This window comes from Dinoponera quadriceps, unplaced genomic scaffold (assembly GCF_001313825.1).
Source record: "Dinoponera quadriceps isolate SergipeBrazil2010 unplaced genomic scaffold, ASM131382v1 scaffold179, whole genome shotgun sequence".
In the NCBI taxonomy this organism is placed as follows: Eukaryota; Metazoa; Arthropoda; class Insecta; order Hymenoptera; family Formicidae; genus Dinoponera; species Dinoponera quadriceps.
In genome coordinates this window covers 1057513-1085288 of record NW_014554529.1, presented here as the reverse complement: position 1 = coordinate 1085288, position 27776 = coordinate 1057513, and the positions used below count along the sequence as shown (strand labels likewise).

General features: G+C 43.7%; 1 protein-coding gene across 8 annotated transcripts in view; it reads left to right on the top strand.

Moving 5' to 3' along the window:
• Nucleotides 1–26852, top strand: part of LOC106751794 (ubiquitin carboxyl-terminal hydrolase 48-like) — a 47313-nt gene extending 20461 nt beyond the window's left edge. For 6 of the 8 annotated variants that reach the window (XM_014632945.1, XM_014632944.1, XM_014632943.1 and 3 more), the window contains 5 exons: nucleotides 6214–6344; nucleotides 7005–7124; nucleotides 9787–9912; nucleotides 22867–22951; nucleotides 26781–26852. In XM_014632945.1, coding sequence (XP_014488431.1) covers nucleotides 6214–6344; nucleotides 7005–7124; nucleotides 9787–9912; nucleotides 22867–22951; nucleotides 26781–26803 — 485 coding nt within the window. In that variant the 3' untranslated portion in view covers nucleotides 26804–26852. Of the gene's footprint in view, nucleotides 1–8; nucleotides 1549–6213; nucleotides 6345–7004; nucleotides 7125–9581; nucleotides 9668–9786; nucleotides 9913–22866; nucleotides 22952–26780 lie in introns of those variants that run through there. The other 2 variants (XM_014632947.1, XM_014632948.1) reach the window with 2 other exon arrangements.
• Nucleotides 26853–27776: the final 924 nt, after the last annotated feature.

Here is a 27776-nt window from a genome sequence, read left to right as displayed (position 1 = left end):
ATTCACAGGGCTGATATTAATAGATCGATCTTAAACGTGGAAGGATTAATCCGGCACGTGTCGCGGCGCTTCCTCGGGACGAGCGATCCTTGTCGGCAGGCAAATTGGCTCCCCCCAGCACCGATGTTTACGTCCTGCCGGCGTTTATCGCGAGCACGAGGACCTCTAAACATCCCATTGTCTTGTCCGTCTCTCGATCGCGAGTGCACCACCTCTTTTTTTACGGGGGCATTTGTCAAGCCGCTCCTCCGAACGACGACGAGGCCGCCGGGGCGAGGACATCTGAATTGCAAAGACCTCGTTGACGGCGAATCGAATGGCCGGTATCACCGTTCGGAACACCGTCGGTGGAGATAGAGATGTTTAGAATGAAATCGACGATCTTTAGCCGCGCTAACGAACGCTTCGCGTAAACGAGACGTAAACTCCGCCGATTTTCCCCATTTAATAGCACACTGAAATCGATTTAATTTCTCCTTTAGATAGAAGATTTGTCTTTAGTTCAAACTTTAATTCTTATAGCCAAAACACTTGTGTTTATCCGGGCTCAGTATGTGTAATCCACGGTATTATCGCGATAGCATTCTTGTTCCCTAAAACACCACCCGATATCCCGAAACAGACCGGGCGATTTGGCTTATTTGAGGAACGGATTGCAAAAAATAGGGGGTTGCTTTCGGTGACTGATACGGCCCTGACTAACGAGCCGGACGATCGTGTGCTACTCTTAAAGCCTCGAAGGATCCCCTTTTCTCGCGCTCCTCTGTCTCCCTCGATCGCGAAGGTACATCCGTCCAGCCTCGTATCAATCACCCGGCTACTCCCGTTTCGCAGAGGCTCGCCGGTTGACGGAACCGGAGGTGACGCGATTGAATACCACCCTCCGCGTTGGAAAACGGAGGGAAGGAAGAAACGGTATACTTAACGCGAACTCGAGCTGTTATCACGGAGTGGGCTACTCGATTCGCTCGAAGATTGAAAGAACGACGTCATGTACCGACCGGTAATATATTCCGTGTTGCTCGAAAATTACCTTTCACAGCGATTAATAACATGTAGCCCCCGGTTGGGAACGACAATTAAGTCGCGCGCTATTATCTGCCGGCAGGCGTGCCCAGATCGAAGCCTGATTGTTGTAGAAATCTGGCGAGAGGGAGTTAGCTGTGTTTCGTTTCCCCGAACGTCGCTCGTAAATATCGCTTAGGCGCCAGGCGGTGCCACAAATCAGGCGCGTCGGTGGTGTAGGTACGGCACTGGCTGTATCGCAAAACCAACAACGAGTGAGCGAGACCAAGAAAACCGTGTGCGCGGGACGGACGGAGACCTCGAATTAATATTCGGACGGCGATTTAGATTTAGAACACGAATTTGCTGATTAGTTCCTACGTTGCAGCGACCGCGTCCTTCCACGGCCGGGGATGGAGAGATTCGAGATTTCGCTTCCTGAGGGGGTTGAACTTACCAAGGGTCAGGAGAGACATTTGTTAGCCCTCTGTCCCCACCCTGCGACAAGTGCGCCGGACACGTCTTAATATATACATCCGTTGACCAATGAACATGCCCTTATGAGTGTTCGCCGCGAGACCAACAGACGCTGCTGTCTCGCCCGGGAGTTTATTTCACCTGGTAACGCCGATCTTAACACTTGGACTGTCACGTATATAAGTAGCGCTTTCAATCGCTGAATCGTTTCAATGTGAAAACAATAAAATACCACATTTGTGTAATATATACTAATGTAAAAAACAAAATTAATATTACAAAAAAAGAAACATTTTCATCTTGTATTAAAATCGGTCTTTATTAAAATTTTTGTGTTAAACTTTTTAGCATAAAGCGTCCGTGTGTTAATTTAACACACGTTGCGTTTATGTTCTCATCTCAATATTTTGTGTTGAATCGATATTCAACATGTGTAAAGTGTTAAAATAACACGTTTTATAGTACAATGTCGATTAACATATTATGGATATTAATTTTCTATTATTTCTCGACATAATATTTGTCTTACAATATATTCATCTTTTTTCAATATATTTATTTTTCTTGACATTATTCATCTTGTGTTAAATTAACATAAAAATTTCTATGGACCGTTTGGGACATGTGTTAAATTTAACACGAACATTTTTTTACTGTGTATATATTTATTATAAGATAGTCAAACTTATATATATTTTTCGTGATATTTTGGAAAGCAATCCATTGTGTCTGGTTGTTATTACCAAAGAGTATTTACACTGGATAATATAGAAGATAAGTATGAAACGATATTATCCTTTGATTAGGCGCATAGTTTGTTTTATAATCTGACTCTGCATATATAATTGCACGCATTGTGACCGCGTGGATTTTACGTTCGAAACTAATCGGGCAGTCTAAGTGTTCACTAAAAAGAAGAAGAAATAATTCTACATTCAGCTATAAACTTTGATCACCAGTCAAGCGATATTCGGCTTTTTACAGCTAATCGATCTCGTTCAAATGATACGAGTAATTGCTCCGAGGGAAGATCGAAAATTCATTTACGGTTAGCTCGACGATTGCGTGCGTTTCTTTCCTTCGTGTAACGGCCAATATACAGATAAGCAGGAGGCTTAGTGAAAACATTAGCGTGCGGAAAAAACAGCATTTTCGCGTAATCGCGCAGGAAACGAGCACGGTCAGGGCAGGACAAATTTCAGCAGGGACGAATTAGCGCATCCTGCTCGGGCGCGCGCTCTCTCTCCGCTTCTGTTATCCCGAAGGAGATCCCCACTTGTCCGTGGACCACGGGGGGTCCTTTTCCTCCAGGATTAAATGGAGCGCCTAGATGACCGATGCTCGTCCTCCGGTAGTAGAGTGTGCGAGGCGTGGCGGGAGGTAGGGGACGCAGGGTAGGTTCGGGTGGAAAACAAGATAAAACAAGGATAAAGCTCGCTCTCTCGGATCCCCTCTTCCAACGACGCGTCTTCCGATCCTGTCAGAAGAAGACCCTCGATAATCTAGAGGTGTCTAATCGTCTATATCGTTTGATTTAAATCACCGAGCCCGTCCTCTTTTTCAGCCAACTGAAATTACATCGTGGAAGGCATTCATATTTATTCGTGAATATATATTTTAATTATTATCGTTCTATCGCACACATCGTAAAAACGGAAAGCTCGTGACTGATATTTTGTATCATTGTCGTTTTGAATCCGTCGATCGCAAAAAAGAAGAAGCCAAACGTCTTACGTCGTTTAATTAACGAATTCGCGAGTATTCGTTCACGACGGACGTCGCGTTGCGAAAGGTATACCCCCCCCCCTCTCTCTCTCGATTTCCGTGAGTCGCAGAGTGACAATCGCATTTTGCGGAGGAGACGCGCGTAATGCCGTCGAGATTACGCGCCTCCCTCGCTGCTGCTACCAACGCGGTGTCATCCTGTTGTAAGAGGATTAGATTTCGACTTTGTTGTGGCTCTCGAAGACGTTCGTTAGCGAAATCATTATTACGACACGGCGATCTTCCTCCGCGACAACGGAAACGCCTACGTCGAGCCGCGTTCGAAATTCTGCCTGCCAATTATCTGCCGATGGTGGTTGTTGGTGAGCGAATTGAGCCGAAATATGAGAAAGAACCGATCAAAGGGAATATATCTGAGGGAATTACATAATTTCTATAGAGAAGTAAATGAATGTAGCTGATAAATTATTACTACTTCTCTTTACAACGCAAGGATTTAATTTGGTAATGCAGTTGACAAAATAAGAAGTCATTATTTACTTTGTGAGGGTGCACAGTCTTCTTCCCTCTCGTGGAAACTCCAAAGAATTCAAAACATATTTGAGCAAGGGTAGACGCCGTCGAGTCACGACAGTTGGGGGAACATCAATCTTTCATTCACGGGGTGACTCGGGAGTTATGAATGAAAGCCCTTTTAATATAATAGCGAAACTGCTGTCTTTCCGCTTAACGTGCTTTCGATTTTGATCGAGGAGCTTTCCCCGGCAATTCGTGCTTTCTTCCGTCTTGACTTCGAATGATCGTGCTAGGTTTAATTTATTTGTATTCAGTGTGAAGAGCTTCTCCTTTGACTTAGTTTCAGTCTCGGTTGGTTGACCTAACGTATAAATTACTTAATTTAATCGTACAAAAATCCCGAAGAGATTCGTATCAATATCTTGCCTCGAATTAAGCTATCGCTCCACCTTCGATTTCTTTCTATCCATCGTCTAATCATTCGCTGAAGAGGACGCGTTACCCTGTCTCAATTCGAGACTCATTTCGACGTGTCTGCAATCACCGGGTAATTGCTTTCCTTGATCGATGATCAGGCAGATTAGAAGGTGGGATATCTCGTTCGACTCGTCGAAGAAAAAATGTCTGTGTGTGTTGCAGCATGTAATAATGTCTTACGTTACTTATTATTGATTTTAATTCGTCCCTTTTCTTGATAGATTGCGAAGTTATGTGCTGATATTATAATCAGCAAAATTGAACGGATTAATCACAAATTCAAGACAAATAGTAATCACATCCTATGTTATGACGGGATATATAAATAACTTATTTGCAGGTCGAATTTATTAAAACTTCCACTTTGCAGAGTCCCAAGCGGTTTTAGCACGTGCTGTTTAAGCAATCCGAATGAAATCCACGGGAATCCGACTCTTCGAAACTTCTCGTTCGTCGATAACGCGCAAGTTTCAAGACTTTGTCTCGTTTATGGTTTGATTGCCCTTCGATGGCACTTTAGGGAAATACACTAGAGCTCCTGCGTTGCCCTTTAGTCTTATCTACGTTAGAACCTATTGTGCATTATTTGCCAATAAAATTGGTCCACGCTGCTTCTTCCGAACATTCGTAAAAGTCTTATCGTGCGACCCAAGTTGAAATTGTCTTAATACGCAAGCTATAAGACACTAATGTCTGAACACGTATCTAACTCTCTTCTTATTGTTTTGCTCTTTAAGTGTGTGAATAAGTTAAAATATTCGCATTTAAAGAGCAAAATAATAAGCCTAGAATACTTTTACCGTCTCGAATGATCAGAGAAATATATTTTAATATTTCTAATATTATGCCGCTTTGACATAATTACAAACAGAACAGAACGGATGATTCAGTTACAATATCGCGAAACATATGCAATCGATACTTGGCAGAGCTGATCTTTCAGCCGGCGGAGTCGCCTTGAAAAGTGGCATTCCCGGGATATCGGTCTGTTTGTAGCACGTCGGAAGAGATTTGCATTCGCGACCCTACGAATCTCTCATTAGCTTAAGCTTCTCGTATTTCCGATTAAACTCGATAGCAAACGATCCTATCGCGCAGGCGGGTAATTAGGAATTCGAAGGGAGGACCTTCGAATTCATTTGGCGTGCGGGTCCTTCGTTACCGCTACGGGAAATTAGCTCGCCGAACGCTCGGACGATCCACCTTGCTCCATGTGACCTCTCGCGATCAACGTTTATTCTTCTAGTTCGCTTCGATCGCCGTGAGAAGGCGAATTACGCGCTAAATCTCTTCGACTCGTTAGCTTCTTACGCCGGTTCTCTTATTGGCTCCTACGAGCCGGTAATTAGCGCTACGCGGGGCAGGACGAATTCAGCCGGGGTCGCCCTTCCTCGGCCGCTGGAAAACTGTCTGAACATGACGTAACGCTCGGAGAGTCGCTCGGATACGAGCTTTGGCTCCGACCGGCCGAAGCGCTTTTTGTGCTGTCCGGCCAGCAACAATGGCCGCTTCTTACACTGCCCTGGTCACCGTATATTATTAATTACTGTATTAATCTCACCGGCCGTAAGCAATCTATTATACATGGGATAAGAGCCACCACCCCGACATCGCCGCACCCTCCAACTCGACTTTCTAACTGCCCCGCCGTCGGACAGCCGACGAACGAAATCTGAGGGTGTTAATAGCTGCGTCAACTTAAGTTTCCGCATTGTTATGAAGATGGCGATCGTATTTTCTTGCTGGCGGGGTACATCACAACGTTGTTGTGGAATTATTCTTGCAATCTTTTTTAATTGGCCCATTCCTGGTTCTATCTATCTAGGAGGAAAACATTTCTTGTCAAATCACGTATCAAATTTTCATCTTCACTTTTCTCGAAACGTACTCCATGGATGATCCTTCCTGCATAACTATGGCCAATTAGCATGTAAATTTCTGTATCACGGATATACAAGAAAGAGGTATTTTTATGTATGACAAGTATATTGAATACTCTTTTTATTGTTCAAGGTTCGTGCGCAGCCTGCATGTTAGCGAGGGTTGAGCAGGAGCGGCTGGAGAGCTTGAAATACGATCGAGCGACAATCTATATCAAGTGCATCGACGATAGCGAGGAGTCGAAATTAGAAAACAATTCCGAGGTATGGAAAAGTGTACTGTTATTCAATCCGTACTAACTAACGATTCCGTCGTAAGTTTTACGCACGAAAGAATGAATATCGTAATGTGACGTTGATTATTTTTGCATTCCGTAGAAATTGAAATTCTTACGTTGTATATACGCGTACGTGAGTCGTATTGGTTCCTTCAGACGAACAAGGAAATTTTGTTAATGGGTTGACGTGCCGAGTCATCGAGTGTCTTGGAAGCGCGGTCGTCTTTTCAGATCGACGCTAACCGATAACGGGGAATTGAGATGCCATCTCATGCATTTCACTATATAATAAGTGTTATTACGTCTGCTCGACCTTAAGAGAGTTGCCTGTTTCCTTTTACGTGGCTCGCTTTTGGTTCATGCTGAATTAGGAGTAATTTTGTACAACCGCGCAATTATATCTTTCTTTTAAGTCGAACGCGCGTGTGTGTGTGTAAGAATACGTATAATAATGTAGCCATTTTTATTAATGCATTATTTCCTTTTTAATCGTTTTATATATATATATATATATATATATATATATATATATCACGTCTCTTTTTAAGTTTCCTATTTTGCTTTGTATAAAAAAAGAATCTATTTCCAAAAATATCTTTTTGTGACAACAATAATTAGTTTATTTGTTCGCACGCGTTTGTTGTAGGTAGCGGCAAAGAGGCCAAAAATGGAGAATGTACGACCTTCGCGAACCAGGAGAAAACTGAAAGGATCGCACGAGCTCAAAGTGTCATCCGAGATCACCTTAAAAGAACTCAAAGTCATGGTAAGTGTTTTGTTCGCGTAAATGTTTATTCGTAACGTGTGACGATCTTCAACATTTCCACCGATAACACTCCTCCTCGCGCAAAAACGTACACAATACATCGACAGATATACTTAGTTTGATGCGTGACTTTGAATTTCGGATAAATTGTAAAAAATAATCGTTCAAACGAAGAGAGTTGCTAAGAAAGTGCGCGGTATTGAGAGGAATCAGATCTCTCGCTTCGGCCGGGATAATCAATCAATTTGCGGCGCAAGTATTATCGTCCGAGCCGAAATGGGAAGCACAATCGCCCGAAGCCGACGATCGCGCTACCCTCAGTTCTCGGATGGACGAAAGTAGTAAAGGCGTAGTTATGGCTGGTTAGCATATGCTCGGGCAGTGTGCTTAAACTATTAAGCGTATTTATATTGCGAGGCCGTCTCCTCCTGCCCCCTTCTCTCTCCGGCGGGGCCACTGGCAAAAACCCGAAAGAGCATAAACCTCGCGCTAATAACAGGTCTCCAACTTCTCCACTCCACTTCACTCCACTTCGCTCCACTCAACCTTCCATTTGACTCTTTCTCCCGTCTCTCTTCGCGCTCACCCTCCCACTATCTACCGCGGCTCTCCTTCAAATTTTTCCTCGTTCACCCCGCGTGGAACACACGTCCCCTTTTAATACGAGAGAGGCGTCAATGGAAATACGAGACCCCGGTCTCTTCCTCTCATTCACTGTCTCTTCTCCCTTCTTTATTTTTCATTTCTACAGTCCTGTGTCTATCGTTCGATTTCGTCGCTTCCCGTCCGTTGTAGGAAAGCGTTCGACCAGCTTGTAACAAGTAATGTGGGACAAAAGAAATATGCTATTTGACGTAAAAATACTTATTGTTTGAGAAATCAAAGGAAATGTTGAATCGAGCGTTTGTTCCATTCTAAAAGACAAAGTTTCAATGAAAGAAATTTGATTGAATCCTTTTTCTCTGCGCAAAGTAAAAATTTATCGTAATTTATTAATAATTTAAAAACGCGAAGTCACACACGAACTTTGGAAACCAGACGATAATTATCCACGCCAATGAAAAAAAAAAAACACGATATTTCCTTTTTTCCTCCCCCTCTATTGGAAAATCTCGCGGCGCGGCGTCACGATTTCAAGGGTGTCACTGTTCGCGGATTGACAAAAATGCGAGCGAGTCATGCCGCGCGCTCGTTGCTTTTTGCGGTCAGGCAAAAAGGCGAGCGATAAAAATGTTTGAATTTCATGGTCGAATGCAGTTATGTCGCGAGCTAGCGGGACAATAGCGCGCCGCGCTGATCTTCGCCGAGCGCGGCGAGTTTTACGTAACGCCGCGGTGTAACGCTCAGTGGCCGGTCGCCTGTAAATATTACTTTCTAGCACATTCCGTGTCACCAGTCCCATTTTTTCCCGCGACACGCCGTACCGCTCGATCGCCTTTCTTACTCTCATTGCGAGCGCGGACGCAATGGCATCGGCGAAAAAACGCCGGAGAGCTCGTTCGCGGGGAAATTACGGCGGTAAAAGCGCGGTGGATTTTTCACGGATAAATCGAGCGAAGTCGTCCCGCCACGCGCGATCTATTTATGTTAACACGTCTGTGTCGACCTGCCTATCCTCCGATGTGATCAAAGGTTCCTCAACCTCTCCGGGCAATTTGGCCGCAACCTTGTTAAACCCACCTCTATTTATCGCGCGCTCGTTGGGCGCCTTCCTTTAACGAGGAAGCTCCTCTCGAGGTTCTTTGACCCTTCTTCTTGTTCGCCGCCGCTTCGTTTTCTTCTCTTCTGTATGAAAACGGCACCGCGGATTGTGACGATGAAGCGAAATCCACCTGCGTCGTTTCCGCATAATTTAGCGCGGAAAAAAGGGAGAAAATGTTTCTTCTCATTCGCACAATGTGAGCGCGTGTGCTCATAATCGTGTTCTTATACACGTCCTCCGCCCCTTATTCTGGCGCCTTCTCGCGATCCCTTTCCTCCTTCGAATCTCCAGCTCGGGGCTCGCCTTGGCGATCGTAAAACAGAAACTCTCGCATGGACGAGAGGAGGCTATCCCTTCCGCGCAACTACGCGGGTACCACAAATTAAGCAATTACCGAGACTCATGGAGCACACATTCTAGAATGTCAAACAGCACCGAGGAATTTTGCGTGTGTGGCGATCGTCCTCGTTAAATACCATTGATATTTAGAGAATAAGCTGTGAACAAGTTTTTTAAATTATCATTTTTTTTTTTTTACTTGAAACAGGATGAACTTATTTACCGGGAAAGTTGAAAATATGAAAAACACAGAAATATAAAAGGCGATGTCTCCAAAGTTGATTCCTCGCCACAGAAGTATCGTGCTGTAATGATTCCTTTGACGGCCTGTTGAGACATGTGTCGATTCATGTTTTGCGTTGTTATTATTCAATGTTTTGTGTCATCACTTACTTACTTGAATTATCTACATTTAGGCAAGGCAGTAAAACCAGCTGTACAACTGATGCTGCTTTACTGGGCGCTCTTAACATAACGTCTCTTCGATACTTTGCGATTCTGTATATATAATCATTAGTGTTGAATAAAGGAAATATTATGATTATTAATATTTGTCGATTATTGTCGAAGTTCGCTCCGTTGAAATCGGCGAATAAAGTGGACGAATGGCTTTTTTTACAGACAATGCAGATTTGTGGCGCCGGACCGTACGACCAACATATAATGCTAGGCGAGCACGAGCTCACTGATCATAGTCAGAGCTTGGCTGCACTCGGAATCTTTCCCGGAGCGCTTCTCACTTTAAAGGTAAGGTCCGATTGTTTCAGCGTGCGTGCGATCATGCGAACGAAGAAGATGTCTTAATCGTCGATTACAACGATACGCTTGTTCCGCCCGAGCAGCGGACAGAGACAAACAGACGCAATTTAGATTTAAGATCTGCCCACTGTTTCCCTTAAGTTCGAGACAATGGATAAGGCAATGGCTCCAGATAAGACCGAGATTTCCCGCGCTGGGATTAGAGGTGTTAATTGTGCCCTTCCTAGTCACCGGCAGAAATTGTGGTTTCAGGCTGAGGAAAAGTATCTATTCCGAATTCTTCGAATTTACGCTCGCAATAAACGACACGCTGCTGTTGGTAGTCGGTAAATCGCGGACGAACTTTTGGTCGAATTCATCACACGCGACGTTTGCACTGCGGAACCAACCGGCTTTTTCTCCGCGCAGCAGAAAAATTCCGGAATAATTTCAGGATTCCGACACATTCTTCGGTTCACAGTCGACTGATTTTATGAAAGCAGCCGGTAGTACGAAAGACTCAAAACCGTTACCCCGAGTCGATCCTACTGCTCTCTGTTCGGATGGAGCGAAGGAGAGAGACCGCTGGACTGGTTGCGGTTGCACTAGCTGCGAATTCTAATTGCTGTCTTGCCTCCGAGAATCCAGTTTAGCTGGCAACGTTTCTACCGATTGAAACGCTCCGATGGGTTTTGCGGTTTGCAGAAAAATTCCTTCCTGCATCTCATTCGTGAGCGTCGATTTCTGCCGGCGTGACGAATTTCTACACGATAAATGGCATCGGCAAATCTATAATAACGAATATTATTAGAAAATATCTCACGTGAAAACATAAACATTATCTGTATTTATATTTTTCATTACTGTGCCGCCGCGCTACACGAAAGTATCGATCCTCGTGGAAAACTCGAAGCATAATGACAGCGATAAATCCTTTCGTATAGTTGCTTTTAACTGTCGCAACGCGACTGAAAAGTACATAACGGGCGGCTAATTATTTGTGCGGTTATGCGATGTGCAAGAAAGCACCGTCCGAGATTGCTTCGCGAAATCCTCCGTCGTAAAATCCGCTCGTTCGCCGGACGACGAACCTGATGCGACTCAAAAGCGTAATGTATAATCGCGCAAAATGTCGAATACAATGCGAAGGTGGTTTGAGCAATTTCGTCGGGACGATTTCTTCGCGTCTTCTGCCTCCAACGAGGGAGATATCGGACGGTGTCGTCAAGATATATCCGGATAGAACGGATTAAAGCGTTTCAGGCAAGGTTAGTCCTTGATTTTGCTACCGGTCCAGTATCGCGGCACGCACAATGATCAGGATGACTTGCGACGTAGATCGGTGATCGAGTGTCTCGCGCAGATATCAGCTACCGCTCCGTCATCGTCCGTGCAATAATTCAAGGTCGCCGATACAAAGTTAATATATCTTGCTACGTATCTACATTATATCACTACCTTCCTTTTTTTCTTTTTTTTTTCGCCGATCCGGTCGACCGAAGGAGATCAACGACATTACGTCGCGCGAGGTCGATCGTCTTTCTCTTTTCTTTTATGTCACTTTCGCTCCCTTACCGTCCAGTTTGTTTGTGCGCTTTTATGAGCGCGTTACACGTCATGATTAATCGATCTTTCTCCGTCGCAAATGGATCATCGAAATAGTCACGTTGCAGCCAGTTTATATAGTCCGCGCAACTTAAAGGTCGGAAACGTTCTCTTCGGCGATTTGAGTTTAATTCGTGGTTGTTGAACGATAATCACGTCGGGAGATATTTGCCGAAATGAACTAACGAGGAATCGAGGATAAGGACGATAAAGAATAGCAACAAAGTTGCGCACAATGTCGGACGGGCTAGGCTGTTTTTGATCTACCCTTAATTTTTCCCGATTTTTTTGCAATTCCTGCTCTTCATGGCTGATCGACCGGAGTCTTTAGAGTCGGTCGGTCGAGTCTCCAACGGGCGGCACCCGCGTTTGATGTCGTGTGACGAATGTCCGCGTTGGACGCGCTCGCCCTCCTCCTCATCCTCCCTGCCTGCCCTTCATCCCGCGTTTCTATGCTCCTCTTTCTTTCGTACCCGTTTCGCTCTCGCATCTCCCTTTCTCCCGTCCATTCTGCGCGGTTCATCTCTCACACAAGAGAGAGAGAATCCCGACTCGGTTGAGTCTCTCTTCAGGAGCGCCAACAGAAAATTGGAAACATCCGATAGGGCCGCGGCCGCACGATAAAAAGGTACGCCGCCGTCGGAACCGGCCTGCGAAATATGCCGATCCACGCGGCCTATGCACCTCGCAGACCAATTTTGCACCTTCGTCGTCATTTTACAATTTCACTTCCATTTCATTTTTCATCCTTTAAATCTTCCTACGGCAGTGCATAGTGCTACCATCCCTTTTTCTCAACAAGTCACTACAAATTTCATCATTGTCCAAAGTGAGTCACTTTTTCCTGAGTTACCGTCAAATTTTATATTTNTCTCTCTCTCTCTCTCTCTCTCTCTCTCTCTCTCTCTCTCTCTCTCTCTTAATTCGACGATTCGTGAAGACAAGTAATAAAAATTAGTGTTTACAAATCTAAACGGAAAGTACGTTTCTCAGTAAGTAACAAAGAATCAATTTCAAGTTGGCAACAGTCAATGTACAAAAATACACTCTCGCAAAGTGATGAACTTCTTGTTCTTTTATCGAGTTTCTTACAACTTCAGTGAACCTTATTGCGTTCTATTTGTTCTGCAAATGAAAACTAGGAAATGGATGCATATTATCCTTATTTTTTCCATCTCCTTTCTTTCTATTTGTTATATCCTATCCCTGACAAACGAGAATCCCGTTTGCACGGGAGGTTAAAGCATTCCAAGCTCTCCGTTGAACGACAGTAAACGTGCCCTCTCGTGCAGGTAATGACGACAATTATCCGCGCCGGTGAACTCGGCATTAAAATCGAATCATAACAACCAGGCCTGACTGGCCGAAAAGTTATCTTCTCGATTCAGTATGTCTCGGTGTCTTCAACATCCGTAAATCTTTATTGACGCTCCTTGTAATGTATCTTGTAATGTAATACTAAACACGTTCTTTCAGTAATTTCTTCATATATATTTCCTCGTTTTCATTATACACTTGAAGAGATAAATATTTCAGAAATAAAGAGGAATAGCAGAGAGAGAAGTTTAAAAAGATAAAAGTAAGAAATAGAACAATTGATAAAAAATTGTACATGAATAATTTCACGCTGGCGGAGTTTTTTGCATTTATCTTTCAAGTTCATAGCGTTTCATATAAACGCTACCGTCCTTTTGTCACTTTTTTTTTTGATAGGTCACTAAAATTCATCATCGTTCAAAATAGGTTACTATTCCTTGTTCTGAATGTTTAAACTTTCGTACTATGAAAAGAATTCGCTATATATTTAAGTTATCCAAAAATAAACCATACCAACCAGGGAAGGTAGAAGTGTTATTTTTTTTTGCCTAAGTGACCTTAGTTATTCCCAGAATTTGATTAAAAATGTCACTTTTGGTTATTATTTTAATGTCTGAGAGGTCATTTTTCGTCACCTATTCTGCTAAGAAGCAGTCACTATTTTATTTTTTTGTTTAGTTAACTGGATGGCAGTGTTGTGTAAACTCAATATAAGTATATTCGTCGGTATATGAAAGTCGGATATCAAAGTATTCACGTTGTTGAAATGACCGAGAAGGTGAAAAAGACGACCTTAAAAAATTTTAACGTATTATCGACACACTTTGCACATAGTGTATTTCACGCTAATAATCACATAAGTGGCAATGCTACTAATGGGCTTTTAATTATTCGTCTTGAGTGTATAAAAAAGATAAAAGTTCACACTGTCAGTTCTTATCGTGTCAAATGGTTGCTGCATTTTCGATACTCATACGAATTGATAAAAAACGGGATGAAGGTGGAAACGATACGCGATGCTAAGCGCGTCCAGCATTGTTGATTAGACCGAGACGATCGCAAGGCGTGCGCAAGGACATCGAGATATTACAACGTTACATTAGCGACGATTATCGTCGGCACTTTTTTCCGCCGAAAGACCGGTAGCTAGAGGTCAGTAGCCGGAACACCGTAATTATCGCCCCTAATTATCGATGCCTTCGAAGATAAGATCGAAGAAAGGGCTGCCGAGTGAAAGAGTCCTTCGAAAGGAACTCCGGCTGGGCTACGCTTGCCCCTTTTTCGCGTTGGCCAATAGGGCGACCGCGGCGTCTCATCCGACGGTGTGTGTGGACCCTCTCAGAAATAAATCAATTAAGCCGATGCAGGCTTAAAAGGCATCGTCATCGTCATCGATTTCGCTCCTGAATGCGTTGAAAATAATCGAGGGAGAAGACTCTCCACCGAATTCCGGACGATACTCGTCTTCTCAGTGCGCGCGAGAGATTCCGAGAGGATTACGCCTCGCGTTCGAAATTTCTACATTAAGTCTTCTGCTGTTTGATATTTACAAGTGAGATATTATTTCCTCGCTCTTAACTTAGAATTTAAAATTTCCTCCCGGGAGATCGAAATTCCTTTTGTAGCATCAAAGGGGCTATTATTAGTGTTTCTTTGATGCTATTTTGCTTCACTTGAAGACTTAATGCAAAACTAAGTGATATAGGATGAAAATTTCGACAGTTACGACAATTGTGGCGAATCGCGCGAGGATCTTCTCTGCGTAAATTCGATCGCTGTTGCAATTTGACCAAAGTATACTCGAGATAGACGTCTACAAGGACAACAGTATGAATTGGCCGGTTTCTCTCTCAACGTCTCATTTGCAATCGTTTACATATCGCTCATCGAGCTCCACTTCGCACTTGACATCGTTGCGTTTTCTTGTGGCGATTTCTGATCCCGCTAACGGCGCGACACAGTGAGAAAGTGCAGCGCGCGTCATTCGACGACAGGTGATACACGTCGCGATACACACCGGGCAAGAAAGTGTGGCTTAAGAGACGTTGAAGAATGGAATGGCACAAAAAGTTCGGTATTAGCTTCTTCATTGCCCCAGCCTTCCTCGGCGCTGCACGCCGCCGCGTTAGCTGTATCGCGCGCGATATAGCGGTTATTATCGATACTCTTAATGTCGCTGATAAAAAAATCGATGTATTGATTTTATTAAACGAGTCGGCAGGAAGAGCGTCCGAAACGCTCGTGCTCTCTAAAATGCAATCGGTGTATTATTACTGAGAAGCAGTCGATAGTTATTAGTGATCATAGTTACAAGTATAGCGAATCAATAAAATTTCGCTGCAAAAGTCCGTTAATAGCAGTAACTGTTTCCATCGGAGAGATCTTAAGGTCAATTATTTTGCCCGAAATATTCTTAATTATGTTTGATTGTTGAAACTCGAAAGCTGTAGCTCTTGAGTCTGTTATTACACACATGATCATCTACGACATGTATTTTTGCTACGGGACTCGATCTTTCACTGACCAAAATCAGCGAAGTAATTAGACAAAAGAGCCAAGTAGAAGAGTTTCGTAAAAAATTCGTCAACTGTTTCAACGATTCAACTTAAGAGAGTACTCGAGATGGTGAAATCTATCCGGCGGTAATCAATTCATATCCGCCGGAACGAAGAGCGGAGACGAGGTGCAACGATTCGCAAGAACCACCCCGGAACTTGGGCTCCGCTCCATGAATTTTTCGGGACGCTGCCCAATTCCCAGCTGCGTCCTATATGAGATTCGTCCCTGGCATACGAGATTTTTTTCGCTCCCCCCCTGGGCTAGGCGTTTTTTGTCGCTCCGTTTCGGTCACTCGCGATTCTCGCCTCCTAGGCGAGCCTAAGTTAATATTAATGGGGATATTTATGGCGCTGGGTCAACGCCGCGAACCGCCAGCACGGTTAGAGAGCCACTGATAAAAGGAAATCTGAAAATGCCATGATTTATGAGCTCGATTCTCCTCCTCCCCCTTGCGTGCTCTCCTATATCGGGTTCCCTTAAACGCTGAATAAGTTATGGTTGCAGCGAGAGGGCGGGATGCTGCATTCTTATTTGACGTCGCGTTACTTCTCCTCGATCAAGTTACGCGAAATCGGAGGCTCAAGCGGAGAACTTCTCTCGCACCTTGAGGCTCGGCTTTTCATTTTCTAGTTAACTTATGACTTAATGATAGTGTAAATATTATGTTTTTCTATTCACAGCGATACGTTGTAGTCTATTCGATACATTGGCAACTAATAACGGAGGGTTAATGATTAACCATGAAAACACAATTATTATCAGATTAAGTCTAAATCACAAGTTCATCGGAAAATAAAAAGCCAAGCCTGAAAGGAATTCCCATAGCGGACTGTAACAACGGCGAAAAAAGATTGATTATTAAGACGTATTATTAAAAAGAAAAAAAAAACTTGCTATTTTATTTTATGTTCATTATATTTCATCGCAATTGCAGGAGAACGATATCCGTTAAACTTGAACAATATTAATGGGAAACACGGAGTGTCGTTTTAAAACGCGTCTGAGGCCAGCTTCCGTGTCGAACATGTGTCCTGTATCCTGTCCACTTAACCCTTTCGCTCTCGCGACGGTAACAACTAAGCTTCTGTTTGTTGATACTAACGGTTCGCTTCCAACTCGCCGTCGCGTCGGCGGGTTTAGCTTTCGGCTTCTCGGTGGCCTCTGCTTCTCTTCGTCAGTCGTCCCCTCTTGTCCTCTCCGCCTCTCGTCCCGTCTCGTCTCGTCTCGGCAGATGACGCGAGGAAGAGCCACTCTTTTCGCGGAGGGACATGTGGCGGTGGCTCCTGACCGAGGGCTGCCGGCGGAAAGAGAGCACATTTTATTGCGCCGCTCTCAGGGCATTTCGACATCCTTATGAATTCCGCCGACGGCCCTCGGTAGCTCGATTAATTGAACTTGAACCGTATAGACGCAGCGATGCCACTGGCAAGCATTTTTTTTTTTTTTTTTCAGGAAAAATACGAATGTGCGGAGGAGCATAAAGTATCGATATTTTGTATGAATCGAAATTCATAGTACCGATACGCCGATATGTCAATTGGAAACATATTTGAGAATATCGTTCGACATATCTTTTACATATATTATTTTGCTCGTTGAATAATGATAAAATGCTTAGTAAAAGTATTAGTATAAAAGTATATCGATACTTCAAAGTATTGAATCGGAACGTCCTTAGAACTGAATCGTTCTTCGGAGAATATCAGCTGCGCGAGTAAATATTCCATTTGTTCGCGTAGTTTAATTTCACACGTTAAAACTCGTTATTGCGGATTTCGTCGAATTGTTGCTGTCGGTTGTTTCAGAAGGAAACTCGAACGATCCGAAGTTTCGTGGTGACTTTCTTCTATCGCATTCAGAGCATGGAGTTACGAGGAGATATTTATGGACGCGTACACACGGTTCTATGTTTGGCCGCGCTGCTAACCCTGAATTTCGCTCCCTCCTTGTGCCGCACGCACTTACGAACCGTGCGGTATGCCAGCCTCTACAGGTTGCTCCTTCGAACAAGTGGTCTTGGGTGCGTGCCGATAATACCGGACACGTGGATCTCGTTAATCTTGCCCGCGGAATTCTTCAAAAGCCATTACGAAATACTCTCTCTTCGTCCACGAAAAGTCGTTCCACCGACATAGAGAGTAGAGTAGTCGCTACATTCGGCAAGATTAGAGGATAATTTTATCAGACACATTGTGTCGCTCTACGCGTTCGCTAGAAGTAAACGCATAGGATTGAATTAACAGACAAATCGGATGATACTGTACGGGGTCAATACAGGGCTGACCATTATTTATAGCAGCGCGTATGTGCCGCGCGCGAGAGGCTGCCTCGAGAAAAGGAAGATTTGTTCCCTAATGTAGTCACCGAGCCTCGGGAACGACTCGGTGGGGTTTGCAAGTAGGCGTCTAGAAAGTGAGTAATGCTCACGACAAACGCAGCCCCCCCGAGCTGCGTGGGGGTTGGCCTGAGAGAAGATCCCTGCAGATAGGGTGCTAAGCGACACGCTAAGACTACCCTGGACTATCCGAGCGTTTCCTCGAGGGGTGATTTCCACTCTGCCTTCGCCTCCCGCGGCCACGGGACTAAATCGCGCTCGCGATCTCTAACGCTCTGCAATTTGCCAGTTCTCTCCTCCCCTTCTACGTTACTCCCAGGCGAAGGATAACAATCCGTCGCGACCGATCGATGCTGAGATGCGTCGCATAACGTGTACAATTACACGCGATAATTAGTTGGCGGCCGCTGTGACTCACACGGCTTTATGTAACACATTTCTCATATATTACGTTTTCTGACAAAATACCTGTTTCGAGAGAGATGATTTAATCGATTATTTTTGCGAACGGAAGTCATCCGTACGACTCTCTGTATTTTAAAATGGAGATTTTCTTCAGAATCTGCTTGATATATTATAATAGAGAAGAAATCCCCTTTAATATCTCCGTTATTAGAAACGAAGGAATTCTTCTTCTTCTCTGTAAAATTTCACTCCGAGATCAATCGAGTAATATTTCGTCGTCAGCACTCGTTAAAGAAAATCTGTCACGTGCATGGCATTTATTAGGAGAGATTCGGCGTGCTGCTTCACTCGGCTCGCTCCGAGAGTCCGCGGCGAGAGGACGAGCGCGGAGGACGGTGCTCGTGATGAAGGCGGCCTTTGTCCCTGGCGGAAGCATGCTCCGTTCTTTATGGACGATGTGGCCCAAAGTGCCGCGATGCTCCGTTCGCTCGATCGACAGCGTATCTTCGCCTGTGCACTTCAGCATCGCCTGTGCGAGTGATAAATATACATTGTGGTCGTGTGATTTAATTACGGTATATTGACGACTTCTCTAAACGAAAAACGTATCTCCTAAATCGAGTTCTCGCGCTCAGCCGGGATTTAGGTCAAACGTCATCGCGCTGCAGGGAAGCTGGAAAAAATCCAGAAACGGAGCGAGTGTGTGTTGCTGCTATCCAATCGAGCGGAAAACTCATCAGTCACTCCTCGCACAACACCTCCGCAACGTCGGTGACCGTCTAAAAAGCGTCTTCTTCTCCGGCTAATCTCCACCTCCTTTTCTATCGTCTGTATTCTCGCGTCCTCCCCCCTTTTTTTCCCCCATTTTATTCTTCGCTATCATGCAGTGACGATGGATATTTTCAATTACGTTTGCGTTGTTTTCCGAGAATTATGAATATTTCACGCAACGACGGGAAGAAACTGACGTGCTTCTCGCGTTTTATGTGTTCAACAGCTGGTAGCTGTAGTTTCAAAATGTGCCGTTTATATTAAAAAGGCGGAATCGTTGCACGGGATCGTGTAAGGGGCGCTCTTATTATTTTTCTTCTCGTTGTTTTTAAGCGAAATGTTTCGCTTCATGACTGATGACAGGACCACTGTACTTTTTCTGCAGCCGGTAGACGTAGGGAGAGACGGTATAAAGAGACATCCGCCACGTAGCGGCTGCGGTCTACCGAAAAGCGTGGCCCTTGAAAATAATTTGAATAATTACCCAGCGGGTTTTTCATCGGGGATGCTAAACAGTCTTCTCCGGTACTACGCGAGACGAGAGACAATGCGAGGTGTTCTTAATTTTCTTAAGAGAAACTGCGCCTCGTCTATTGATCCTTCGCTTACGCGACTTTGCGCATTGTATTTCCTATGCGATTCGTATTATCGACGTTCCTCTGAATCGAGACGATTCTCAGTTGGAAGGTTAAATATTAACGGATGCATCGCTTGGAATCCTGCTAGGCACGTACGGCTTCTATTAAAGACAAGATAGCCCCCCTTTTCGCAAAACACACTAGCGGGGATGACTCCGAGGCAGCCCCCGGTAATAATTCCTCCTCCGAATTAGCGCCATAAGTTTGGCGCCGCGACAGCCACGGAGACAATATTAATCTACTTTGAATTTATACACTCCGCGGTCTTCCGCCAAAACTAACTTGCCTTAAGTCTTCGTGCTCCTTTTTCTCATATGAGTTTCCGTCGAAACTCACCGCGACAGAACGTTCTTTCGGAAACGAGTCGCGATCACGAAGATCTCATCGATCATATCGATTCTCGGTCTTTTAAGGCTGAATAAAAATATTTTTACACGAATTCCGTACGGTCTTTCTTAATTTGCTCGTGAGACTTGTAAATGTACGAAAAAATGTCTTCTCGTTTAGGGAAAGGGTGAAATACGGGGGGGAATTAATCTTTCAGTCAAAAACTTGAGGAAGCTGGGAACTCGGAGAATTGCCGTTATGTCGGTTTATTAACTCTGTGGCTCGTGGTATTAAGACGTGGTCGAGAAGGAGGAGGAGGAGAGGAGAGGTGGTAAGATTCACCCTACGCGTGCAGACAGATAAATAACTCAGGACAGCCTGGGAATAACTTAAGACTCCTACTCTAATGATGTCTGAGCGAATACAAAAGATACTTATCCGAAGCGAGAGTTGTTCCACGTGTTCTTTTCATTTAAAACGGAATATGTATCTGGTTGCACGCATAGTATATTACAAAATTAAGTATACACGATAGTCTCTCATTTGTTTGGCAAGAAGAGGGGAAAGGAAACGTAAGAATCATTTCTGGCAAGAAACAAAGAAAACGAGTAGGTTCTAACCAATAATTAAAAGGTTTATTAACACTTTACAGTCTGCCGATGATGTCGCGATATAAAAACATTAACAATTTAAACATAACAATCTGTGATTGAATATGTGGAGAAAAGCAAAAGTGAAACATGCGTAGTAATAACATGAAAAAAATTGTAAATATCAGGAAAGAGTTATAAAGTGGGGAATATAATTATAGACACGATTGAAGTACACGAAAGCGCAAAAATATTAATTAATAGAACTATGTCCGATTTTTCATCAGACAATTATATCATTGCATTTTCAGAAGGTATACAAAATTTCTTACAACAGGGGTAGAGTACTTATTCAGAGTTAGGAAATAATTCGGTATAATTTGATGGCGAAGTTGGAAGATTCGTTGATAGAACTAATTTTGTAAGAAAATGCTGTGCAATTGGTATCTTTAGCTGAATTTTGCGATTTTTGCGGGGCCTTTACTTAATAATAAATTGATTTTGAAATCAAGAGAGCCGTGTCGTCAGTCGTAATTTGCGTTTGCTCGAGTGAGAGTGAGCGCAAAATACGTTGCGTCTCCGCTTTCTAAAGTGACGATAGAAACATAAAAAGTGCGATACACCGGCACCGCGGTGGAAAAAGCGCGGCGTACCTTAAAACCGTGCATTAGCCTGGAAATAAACGGGGTGCCGTTCGACGTTGCACATACATTATGCGCCGAACTGCGCCGCGTTCCAGCACACTTAGCCGCATCTTCGCGAGACCGTCAGCTCGCGTCGAGCGTTTCTCCCGGTGAGTCTCGGACGGAAAAAAAGTTTATGTTAAGCCGAAGACCGCGGGACCGGGCTCACTGCCGGGGATTAAGACATTCTCGGGCTAATAATTTTCATGCCCGGCCATGAAATGTTTTGTCCGCGCTCGCCTTGCGTTCCCCGCGTCGGATTCGCGCGCGGCTTCTTGCCGCGGATCGATCCGCGAAAATCGACGCCGGACGTGGACGACGATCGGGCCATTTTTTCCGCTCGCCGGCGAACGATCGAAACGGTTTTCGGACGAGTCCGCGGAACTTTCCTGCGGACAATAGGTGTCAGTCGGAGAGAACGTAGTGCCTGAAGGTGCACGGTTCGAAGTCTACAATTATGAGCCATACCACGTCGGGGCGAGCCTCATAACGAACTCACTATATTGCCGAGCATTTCAAAACTGGCCTTATACCCGTGTAGAACGCTCTTTACCTGGTTTCCCTACCTTCGTCTTTACACTCTCTGCGAGAGGAGAGAATAATGCTTGGTGATGAAAGAAAGAACTTCGGGGAATCCAATGCCAGCGACCTCGATCGGAAGCGATCGACGATGACGTGGAAACAAACTACGTCATCTCTCCGCCTAGGAATTATCGGCGAAGTGTTTCACCGGCTAGTTGGAGGAAACGCTCCATTTTCCACCAAATATTTGTTAAAGTGCTGACAAATAATTTGAGAAAAAGTTCTTTCGCTGCATGACTCACCAAAAAACTCTACTACAACCCTCTCTATTCGCGTTGCTTTATTTTTGTACCGGCCACTGTATATTCACATTGCCTTTGATTATCCGCTCTTACCGACGCGATCTCTCGTCGCGGCGAATCTCTGGGATTCTATACTTGAAAATAAATCATATTGCAGAAGATGCGTCGCGGCCAGGAAATACCAACCAGATGTTAGTGGTCGTACTAACGTCGCACGACACACGTGTGTCCATCGGATGACACTTGCTATATTTAGTTCTATGGGAAAAAGGGGTTTCAGAGAGAGAGAGAGAGAGAGAGAGATAATCACACCTACGCGCTTACGCTCGAATTCCCATGCTAACTTTTTTAACGATCAGAAGTCGATTTAGCTACGCGTCACTACGTATCTTGACGAATGCTTTCGATAATCTTTCTCACGTGTGTCATATCTACCGATAAAAATTGCACCTTGTTGTTATATGTATCCGCAAAAATAATATCGATATTATTCAATGTTATCGTATAATATCGAAGCATATGCATGTCAGAGACGTAGTTATGAAATTGGAATATGGAAGGGCGCGTAAATTGGTGGATCACATCTGTGCTTCGAGAAGACGCGTGGGAAGACACTGTTATAGCTGTTGGCAGCTGTTCACACGTGTCTCCGATACACTGCGTCGCTCAAATTTAATGCGGACGATCATCTCTTTCTGCCTCCCCGAGACGAATGAAACAATGTAGAACATTTTTATTGTAATTGTAAAATCTTTAATTAAAAATATCAAATTTCTAATCATATCTCGCAGAAAAAGAACGAGCTACTTTCGTTAGCAACTATTTAAATTATTCGATGATTTGTAACGAAAATAAAAATCTGTCTTGTTACAATTGTATTAAGTGTACTTTGAACATTAATGATTTCAGATTGACGCCCCGGTAGAGAACGAGAACGACGTAGAGTCCGACGTCCACAATTTCGAGGCCACGTCGCCGGAGAAGGGTTTCAAGGGTGAGTGAGGAGAGATTCCAAATTTAATTCATAGATGTGACAAGATGCACGTCGCGCATTGTGTGAAATTTCGGCGCCGAATTCGTTGCGTGCGCGATCGCTAACGATATGCAGGCACCGCGTCGGGAAAAGCAGAGATTCCTCGCGCGGTCCAGAAGTCGGCGGGAAAAAGGCGAGAATCTCTGGCAGCGGGCTGAAATTAAGGCATTCGCCGTGGATAGATACACATACACGCCGAACGAATGAAACCAATCCACTTAAGGCGCCGCATCTTTTACTCGCGCCAGGGGTGGTTTTGTTCTCGAACAAAAATCTGACAAATATGCCGCGATTTGCCGAAGAATGGAGGCGAAGTGCACCACCCTCGTTCCCTTTGCCATAGCGTAACTTCCACCCGGGCAACCTAACCCACCCTCTACCCTTTCCCCTTTCTTATTCTCCTTGTTCTCTCTTAGTTTCCGCCTTCGGTCGCCCCCTCGGTCTTCCACTCGAGAGACGGAGGAGGAGGAGGAGAGGGCAAACGGTGACTCTTAAATTACTTAGACCGAACAAAATGTAACAAATGACTGCGAATCGAGCCACTTATGCGATATTGGCCCATCACCACCATTCACGTATATTGATACGTCGCATTAGGGCTAGCCGACATCTCCTATCTCTTCTCGTTTCCTTCCTGAGAAGAAAGAGCTTTCATTAAGGCCCTTTACTCGCTCTATAAACAACGATCCGACTTATTTTCGCGTTAATTCCTTCGGTGCATTGCTTTTTAGAAAAATAATGGATATCGTAAAGCAGCAGCCGCTGCCGCTTGAGGAGTTTCTCACGGAAGATCTGCGGTTTCGGCCGAATATCGGCTTCTCTTTTCCCGTCGAGTCCTTTCGTTATTAATGGTTTTCGCGAACTAGGTTCATTAAGGAGCTCACGAAACTCTCCGGCACATTCATGAGAGCGTCACCCCTTCCAGTTCTCACGGCATGAGGGGTGGTGAAAGCCGAGTGTTTGCAACACTACTCGGTCATGTTGAAAGAGCGAAACGTCCTCTCAAAAATCATGTCTTTCTTCGCGGAAGTTACGCGCGCGATGAAGGGGATACGTGCCGACATGAAATTGAGGGAAAAACGGTGGTTTGATGAAGACATTAACGCAACCGTTACTCGCGTTAGCGAGGGCGATGCACCTGCTGTCACCGCTACGCTGTACCCACGCTGACCTCTGGCCGCCGAATTGTGTAAAAAAGAAGGCATCGACTTTTTTCTCGTCTCTCTCATCATCTCCCCGCTAGCTTCCACGGGAATTATGCTAGAATGCGAGATAATGCAATAATAAGTATAAGTTAGGGATGAGAGCGTCTTCGGTACTGACTATTATGTCGTTTAAGACGGGCCATTTGGTAAGAGAGAGAACGACAGGTATTTTTCGCCGATATTTACATTCGCACAGGTTATTTTTCTCTCCGGGGAGGAAAGAGAGAGGGCGAACGGATGCGAATCGCTGATACTTGTGCTCGTGCTTCACTGTCTCCGTTTTCTCGGTTTTTCCCGGCCGTTGCACGAATACGTCGCGCGAAAGCCGGTGGAATTCAGAATCGTGGAAATCTATTCCACGCGGGCCCGTCACAGCGTAAACGCGTCGCTCGCACGTTGCGAGACGAGGCCATTGCCGCTCTTTTTTGCTATTAGCTAAGTATACCGCCTCTGGCTTATGTTAAGCCTCGGTAATTATTTGTCACAGTCAGCTACGACGAGAGACAGACAGAAGAGAACGTGACGGGGAGAGAGAGAGAGAGATTCTTTCTCCCTTGGCCCTTTCTAACGCTTTACGCGAGAATCCCATTGATCGCGGCGCAATTAATTCTCCGCGTCTTTGTTCTTCTTTTCCTCCTCGAATTTTTCCTTTTACGTATCAAGAGCGATTCTTCTCGAGCGAGAGAAGGGGAGATAGGCAGGTTGCACTGATGAATTCTTAATCGGCCGAGATGAATAATTTGCCCCGCGCGCATTAGTTTACATTGGCTGATTGATTTCATCGATTAAATCGGTTTTTTAATTGTATTTCGAAAAATTCGACGTTCTTTATTGCTTAATCCTCCCAGTAGCAATGTATTTCCACTACCTTCGGAGTGGCAACTATTGTATCTTTCTCGATTTTTCTCCTCTACAAAAGTAATGTTCGAAAAAATCTCCGAAAATTATCGGAACTTCCCTTCCTTTACCATTCTACTTGAATACCACACAACTGTTTTGTCAATAATAAGTTGCTTTTATTTTTAATGATTTTATTTGGAGGAACAAACACTTCTTACTTCTAATGGCCCGGGCGCAAATGACCCTGGCTGCCACTCGGAGGATTAATTAACTTTGATGCGTCGCAAGAAGGAAGCTGTCGACGGCGAGAAACTCTTGAAAATAATAAGTATAATGCAGTATGTTTGCTATTGACATCATCGATCTAGTTCGGTGCTCTTCGCAGTTTTACAACTTTCGTCACATTCCACGGTGCAACTCGTCTCATCTTCTTTTCCCGTTACCTCCACCACGTCCTTCTTTCATTCCGCGGCATCTTCGTCCCTTCGTCCCGTCATTTTCGGCATCGCTTTCGTCCTTAATGTGATTTTAAGGAGCGCCACGAACAACACCACCATTGACTAGAGGATTTCCGTGGTCGCTTGCAAACTATTTCTTTCGTTTCCTTTTATCGCCGCTTCCTCCGTTTATGCGGCAAAACAGAAAATTGCACGATATCGCAAAATGTAACTCTTCGCAGCTGACTCAACCGGGAAATTATCAACACCCCCTACTTGCACCAATCTGTCCTTTCATTGTATTCTTTGTGTCTTGTGCTTACCTCTAATTTTATATGCGTATGCGATCCCACTCGTTTTTTTATTCCTACAGCTTATGTTCCTATAGCTTTTCTAATCCAATATTTGATTTCCATTAATAAGTATGTCAATAAACTTTACCGTCAGTCAAGTCGCAGCTTCCGCACTACTCTAGGAAATCATAGATAAGAAAGGAGACGAAAGGGTAGACTCCATTCCGCCCGAAAAATGCTTTAAGAGAGTCAGTCATGCGTAAGGCGTTTCGTCCTACACACACTTTCCGTCTGAGGGTGCGAGCACGTCCACAAATGCCTACATACACAATCATACGTGTACAAATCCTTGTAGGATTCACCCTCTATGAAACAACAGAGCGAGACTCTGATCGACTCGCCTGGTTTATTTTCTATAAAGAAAATTCCCTTCAGAATAAAAGAAAGTTTGCGTAGGGGATACAGAGAAGTGTAAGGAATGAAAGAAAACAAAAAGAGAAAGAGAAAGACGGGCGGAAACGAAAAGTATCAAACGACTTACTCTCCTACATCCGAAAGTATCGCAAAATATCATATATTTACCTATAAACAATATATAATGTTTGATAGACGCATATGAATTTAGTACACATTCTATAATTAATAGAGATAACTCTTTTATGGAATGAGCATGCTGTGATGCGACACGCATATACGTAGTGTCGAATACATTTTGTATCTTATGCGTGATGTTGATATACTTAATATATATAATACCTTCTCACATGTTTTAGTGATAATTTCTCAATTATTGCGTTTATTTCGCAATTATCGGCGCAAAACAGCTTTAGAATGAAACATGAGAGAGAAAGAGAGAGAGAGAGAGAGAGAGAGAGAGAAAGAGAGAGAGAGAGAGAGAAAGGGAAGGAAGGAAGGAACACTGCTTGTTCGCGTTAACGCTTTTGTTGCAGTTGCTCGTTTTCAGGAGGAAGAGAAAGAAAGACTGAACACGAAATGTACGTGATTTTTGTTTCAGGAACGGAACTGGTACCGAGCTGATCTGCCTGATCGGACATACCGCGTAGCCAATTTCGTTTAACATTTANTATATACATACATATACATATATATATATATATATATATATATATATACACATAAATAAGTACATGAATATATCCAATTCTCCTTATATCCGTTCGTTATCGACAGATTATAAGAAAGAATATAAGTCTATGCTGTTGCGTCTACCCATGCCTATTCTAATATATTTGTTAAGAAAGTGTAACACGATGATAAGTGATCCGTGATATCTGAGAGGAAAATATCTCTGCAGAGATTGTGTAAAGAAACATAAAGACTAACTTTATCGATTTAATGTTTATATTTGCAGATTCACAATTTTTTTGAATTATTAACAAGCTGAAATAGTGACCTGGATATTTTTTTTAGGATCTATTTGGTATGCATTCGCATTAGTTCGAGATTGTATATTTATGGAAATTTATACGAAAGTATAAAGGCGAAAGCCTAAACTTCGCTATAGTAAAATGCATTTTTATTTTTTATAACATGCGCGATTATACATTAGATAGATATAATGCTTGTTATATTTGGCCCGGACTCAAATCTTACCCGTCATATATACATATATGTATGTGTGTCTTTTGATTTTATTGAAGCACGTATTTCACCATTAATAGCAGCGTCACATTTTTAACATGTACAAGAGAAGGAAAGGCGCGTGCCAACGTTAATACGATAATCCATCTATTTGTCTCTTATGTACGATATATATGTGCGATGTTGATTTCGCGGAATAACTTTATAAATGAAAGGAAAAATATTTTTATTTTGTATTTTCTGTGATTTCCCTCATAATTTACGCAATAAATCTTGTACTACACCGCAATATGTATTAAATACATAAATTCTTTCTGCTGTTGATATTAAATATTTAACCGAGAATACGCAAAAAATGTACATATGTTTGTGTAAAATGTAATAGAAATACATTCGATACAAACGCATT